This window comes from Nycticebus coucang, chromosome 14, assembly GCF_027406575.1.
Source record: "Nycticebus coucang isolate mNycCou1 chromosome 14, mNycCou1.pri, whole genome shotgun sequence".
Taxonomy (NCBI): Eukaryota; Metazoa; Chordata; class Mammalia; order Primates; family Lorisidae; genus Nycticebus; species Nycticebus coucang.
Window position 1 is genome coordinate 46878037 of NC_069793.1, and position 6000 is coordinate 46884036.

General features: G+C 51.8%; 1 protein-coding gene across 1 annotated transcript in view; it reads right to left on the bottom strand.

Moving 5' to 3' along the window:
* The window catches only part of OTOG (otogelin), a 101610-nt gene extending 96939 nt beyond the window's left edge, over positions 1–4671 (bottom strand). Inside the window, exons 1-4 of the mRNA XM_053559879.1 lie at positions 4551–4671; positions 4070–4124; positions 3843–3903; positions 211–286 (exon numbers count right to left, since the gene is read on the bottom strand). Coding sequence (XP_053415854.1) covers positions 211–286; positions 3843–3903; positions 4070–4124; positions 4551–4671 — 313 coding nt within the window. The remainder of the gene's footprint in view (positions 1–210; positions 287–3842; positions 3904–4069; positions 4125–4550) is intronic.
* Between the last annotated feature and the right edge of the window lie 1329 nt (positions 4672–6000).

Genomic DNA, 6000 nt, shown 5'->3' on the forward strand with positions numbered 1-6000 from the left:
GGCAGCCCCGGGGCTGTGATCACAAGAACAGGTCTCCTCAGGCAGGAAGGAGAAAGCGGAATAGCCTTGGAGGCCAGGTCTGGGAAAGATGAGAAAACACCCTAGGTTGGGAGAAAAGATCACAGGAGGCCCAAGGGAACCTCTGCCTACCCTCACAGGCCTGTCTGGGTCAGCGCTCCAGCCCTCAGGCCACAGTGACGGTTCACTTACATGATGGTGCACACTTGGCCCGATGGAGTCTCCTTTCCCAGGATGACATGGCCAAGGAGTCCTGGGCTGCAGCCTCCTTTTAAAGACAGGAAGAAGAAGAGAATGCAATCAAGGGTTGACCTCAGGGCCAGTGCCTGGGCAGCCTTCCTGGAAGTCACTGCCCTACTCTCACTTTCTGGAGGAAGGGAACTCCCTGTCCCTCCATACCCCTGCCACTCTACCACTCCTGGCCACCTCTGAGGAGCACAGGAGAATTTTCAGGCGTTCCTAGGCCCAGAGGAACACAGGCCTGGCCTTTATTCTCCCAAGTGTCATCTCTGTGGCAGGCCAGTGAGGACTACAGCATGAACACATCCCCTCCCTCCCTGTTCCAGTATCCCCCAGCCTCTTCCTCCCTCCCTCCTTCCCCAATAAACCTTTCTGTCCTCCTCAGCCTCACACAAAACCTCCTTGTCTGAAGAACAAACAGGAGGCACAGCTAAGGAACAAAGGCAGCCCCTCACCCCAGTTCAGGAGACATTCACCCCCCCAACCCCCCACCTCCCTCTGGAGCTCTTCCAACAACAGCAAAAACAGCATCTCACAGATCACCACCCCATCCTCAGGACTCAGCTCCAAGTCAGGACTCAACCCCACTTTGCCCAGTCTGAGGGGGAGACAGGCAAAGTGTGGCTAAGAAACTCTATTTTCCAGACAGAATTCTCAGCACATGGTCTCTCCAGACACAAAGCATATGAAATTAGGACTGCCCTAACATCACAGTGTTCAGTCACTCCATGACTAGATGCTTGGACATCAACATCTCGGAACTCCAGTCTGTCTAATGTCACCTGGTATCAACACCCTAAGCACAGTTGGCTCCTCTCATCTTAGGGTCTCAGCTTCCTCATTTGTACAATGTCCCCAGAACTATGTGCCAGGCACTGTGATATGCACAGTGAACAGGACAGAGTCCAGCCCTTGTAGAGCTTATGTCCTGTTCACAGAGCCAACAAGCCACAGACCACACTGTATTTATTTGCCTCACATGTCTTTCTCCCTCACTGTCATCTCTATCACCCCCTGGCTGAGCCCCAGCCTCCAGCAAAGGACTTGAAACACAGGAAGGAGCCAGATCTTTGGTCCCTGGAGCCCAACCCTAGCTCTTCGGCCCCTCCGCCCCACCCCACTCAGCAACAGGTGAGGTCTCTCTAACTCATCCCCTAACACGATGCCTTCCTCTTCACTGCCCTGCTGATGTCATCTGCAGGTCTCAGGGTTCTCACTCTGCTGTGGCTTTCAGCTCTTGATGCTCCTAGCCCCAGGTGTCACCTATCTTATGGCCCTGGAGACTGGGGAACAGGTTAGGGCCAGATTGGGGAAACAATTGCCACCTTCTCAGAATAATGTTTTTAAATACGTACATTGAAATAGAATATTACAGAGGAAATCAACTTTATTGCAATATAATCACTACTATATTTTATAAAAATGTTCATTTCATAATATTTGTGCTTCTTTATTAATTGACACATTAAATAACAAGATCTAGCAGCAGGCTTCACCACCGCCAAAATTTCAAAGCAGTGATGAGCAAAAATGATATCTGGAGATATCAACAACTATAAAATGATAAAGAAAATATCTGTGATTTCTATTGGTGACGGTCACAGACACTGCTAATACTCTTGTGGTTTGTAAACTATAGCAATAACGGGAAGGGATGCTAAATTTCTGTTGGATTGATTTTCCTGTAAATAACAATGCATTTTTCTCCCTCCAAGTTCATGGACTCCCTGTCTACAGCAATAATTCTCTAGAGAATGGTTGAGCTTTGCAGGGGTGGGGCAGTACTGAGATAAATGTTGGTTGTCTGCTAGTCCGGGACCCATGCCCCCTTCCTTACCAATGAGGGTATTCCAGATAGGAGCTCTCAAAGTGTCCCTGGTATGTGAGTCTCTGTCCCATCACCCCCACTCCAGCTATATTAGAGGGAGGCCATTTTCATTCTTTGTCGTTCTAAGGAGTCATGTGAGAAACCTGCCTAGATCAACTCATCTAGACACTTGTGACCCTTCTCCAAGGAAAAACAGTGGATGCTTACCCTGTAAACCATTAAGGAGGCCTGCTGGGGAATGAGGTGTTGTGTGAGGATCATTTCCCCCACTAAAATGCAGGGATGCCTGGAATCCTGTGGGCATTCATGACAGGCCTGGCTCTGCCAGGAGAGTTGGCTTTACCTGGGGCCCAGTAAGTCACCCCCTATCTCAGTTTCCCTATTTGTAAAAAGAATGACTGTGTTATCTTTCTTTTTTTTTTTTGTAGAGACAGAGTCTCACTTTATGGCCATCGGTAGAGTGCTATGGCCTCACACAGCTCACAGCAACCTCCAACTCCTGGGCTTAAGCAATTCTCTTGCCTCAGCCTCCCGAGTAGCTGGGACTACAGGCGCCCGCCACAACGCCCGGCTAGACTGTGTTATCTTTCAACTTAAAGTATATCTGTGATTCTAAAACTTGGGACCTGGAACAACTGGTCAACAAGAAGTAAAAGAGCCAGAAAATTCATGTTAGAGAGGAAGCATGCTCCTCCTTCATCCTGCCTGCCCCCACCTTGGGACCTTCCTGTTCGTTTCCAATGGCAGATGGGACTCATTGCTGTGTTAAAGGATGCTCCTCAACCTGCTGGCTCAAGGGGCTGCCCAGAGTTGATCACTGGGGCACAAGCTGCTCTGGGCACCTAGTGGCAGCTGGGTGGAATTTGGAACATGTCTGTGGCTATAGAAAGAAAAAAAATGCAGAAAGAGAATCTAAGTCACCTAATCCAGAGACCAAAGTTTGGCAAAAGGAGAAAAAAATTGCCACCTCTTCCATGAGCATGAAGGATCCTGAGAGGGTAAGCCCCAGGGAATGGCTAAGACTGAAAGGATAGGCAGGCTGGGCACAATAGCACTCTGGAAGACCAAGACAGATGGATTTCTTGAGCTCAGGAGTTCGAGACCAGCCTGAGCAAGACTGAGACCCTCGTCTCTAAAAAATAGCTGGGTGTGTGGCAGGTGACTGTAGTTCCAGCTACTTGGGAGGCCAAGGCAAGAGAATTACTTGAGCCCAGGAGTTTGAGGTTGTTGTGAGCTATGAGGCCACAGCATTCTACTGGGGGCAATAAAATAAGACTCTGTCTCAAAATAATAAAAATAAAATAAAAAGATAGGTGCTCAGAGCTCCACTTCTCCACCCATCTTTCCTCGTAGCCTCCACCAGGTGGCCCAGTCTTTGTCTCACTTCTGGGTAGAGCATGGCTGGGGCTCTGCTCTGGGTAGGAGAGGGGCCTCTGACAGGGTCAGAGCCTTCGCAGGCCAAGCAGGAAAAACTTTCATCTTCCTACTTTGCCAGGGGGAGAGGAGTGCTCAGTTGTCTCCTGAAAGGGCCTTGGTGCTCACCTCTCCTAAAATAAAGTTAGCTGGCTACACAGCCCCAAAGGATAGGAAAGTAGGAATAGAACTGCTTTGTGAATGTGCATGCATCAGACACATCCAGACACCTGTATAACTCCAGAGACAGCCCTCCTGTAACCTAGTGTCCCCTGCCAGTCTCATATCTGACCAGAAGTAAGGCCCTGCCCAACGCAGCCTCCTTCCCTAGGCCTCTTCTTACCTGGCCCTCCATCACTGTTGTAGTGTCCCCTACAGCAAGGGTCCCCTCCTTGTAGCTGCGGCTGAAGGAGAAACAAGTCAGTCATGGGTAGGGACTAGGAATGGGTAGTGCCTCCCCACCTCCCCCTGACCCGCCCTACTCTACATGCTAAATCCCTGGGGTCACCTTCGTGGGGAATAAAGATGAAAGGAGCGGGTAAGACAAGGCACAAATGCACACCCACTCACCTGGGCTCCCTGGTGGGCTCTGGCTGCAGCTCTGCACCGCTCCGAGGTGTGGGTCCTGTGGCTGAGGAGGGGCGTTATTATCCACTCAAGCTGGGCCTCTCTTTGTTGGGGTCTCCCACCCCCTCTCCCAGCTGCTAGGAAGCCTCTCCTGTACCACTCAGAATTTCCCCATTCTTTCTCCCTGCAGCCTGCTCAAATCCTCTCTCCCTCTTTGATGACCCTTCTCCCAGAAAGGTCTCCCTCTTCCCTCTCGCTCCTTGGGCCCCCTTTTCTGTATTTCCATATCTTGGGTCTCTTCCACCCCACCCAAATCAGGACTCTTTCCTCTCCTGGTCACAGACCTCCTTCTCTTGCCTTCGGTGTCCCTTTCCCTAGTCCTCCCCCCCGCTGTCCCTCTGCCCTCTTTCAGACCATTTCTTTTTCCTCCCTCCCTCCAGCCTGGCTGAGCCGGTCCCCCTAAACCTTCCTCCAGCCCCCCCACCTCCCCAGCCCACACCCCTCTCACCGAGGTGCTGCACCCTCAGGGACTCCCTTGCCGGCTCGCTCTGGGCCAGCCAGACGCAAGCCAGCAGCCAGCAGAGCGCAGACCTCTGGGCTCCCATAGGGACGCGCGGGGACCAGGCAGCCTGAACTCAGAGCCAGCCTCCCGAGGCACCTTTCCTGACCAAAGCAGGGTCACACCTCTACTCAGATGCCAGTGGCTATGGTCCCTCTGTTCTCAGGGCCCAGGGCTCCCTTGGACCCTCCTCCCAGGCTCTTGGCTCCTCCCCTAGCTAGAGTGACAGGACTGCCCAAGTCATTACCATAATTTAGGCACCTGGCATTGGCTCAGTCTTTGCTGTTCTTGGCCTGTGGCCTCCCCTCCCCAGGGGAGGCTGGATTTAGATCTCCCAGCCCCGAGTCCCCTGGGGGAGCAAAGAGGCAGCTTGTGCAGGCCCCAGCTCCCCTTACCTGGGTCCTAAAAGTCCTTTACACCAGAGACCCGAAATGCTGGTGAGTCTGGCCCTACCCTCTCCACACCAAAGCCACAAACAAAGCCCTGGGATATGTCACTCAGTGGTCAGCGGGCAATAACAGAGCCAGGGCTGTGAACTTAGAGTCCTAACCACTCCTTCCTACGCCCTTCTCCACCTCCCCTCCCACAACAAAAGGCCCACCTGGCCCTGCCCCAAGAGTTCTGCCAGAAAGACCCTTGCCCACCAAAGCCTTCCAGCAACCTTCGGAACCTCCCTCCTATGCCCACTGTAAAAACAAGCCCCAATCACTCTCGGTGAAGCTGCCATCTTTGCCCAGGCTAGGTCTCAGTCCTCTTCCATTGAACCTCTCCTGGTCTTGCCTCTGGATACACCCTTGAGCCCCTTTCATCCACTTGGGTCCCCCAAGGCCTAGTTTGGAACACCTCTAGTGAACGGCTCATGCTTTAGTCCTCTGTATGCCCAGCACCAGCTCAGACCCCAGCTCAGGAAACGTTTACTGAATGACAGAAGTGCCTCATACTCCTATGTTATTGTCCCCATCAAGATCACACTTTGACAAAAACAACTTTAATTTTGTGAAAAAGGTACACTGTCTGCCCAGGAGGAATTTTTAAATAGGTGTCATTGAGAGGCTTGGGAACCCGTACATCATTCACTTGGCCAACACTTATGGGACAGCAATTAGATGCCAGTTCTTGCCGGTTATTATGATGATGGTAGTGATGATGGTGATGATGTTGGCCTCAATAGACCCCTCATCTTTTTACTGGGGATAGTCCATCGCGTACCCACCCCTCCCAGGATTCCAGTGTCCCTGAAGCCTGGGGTGCCCATCGTAGCTAACCTTGTGCCAGAATTCTAGGGCCACCTTTCGGTCCATGACTGGGCCATGGGGTAGAGATTTGGGATGCATTCATTCATTCATTCATTCATCCATTCAACCAATGTGTTGAG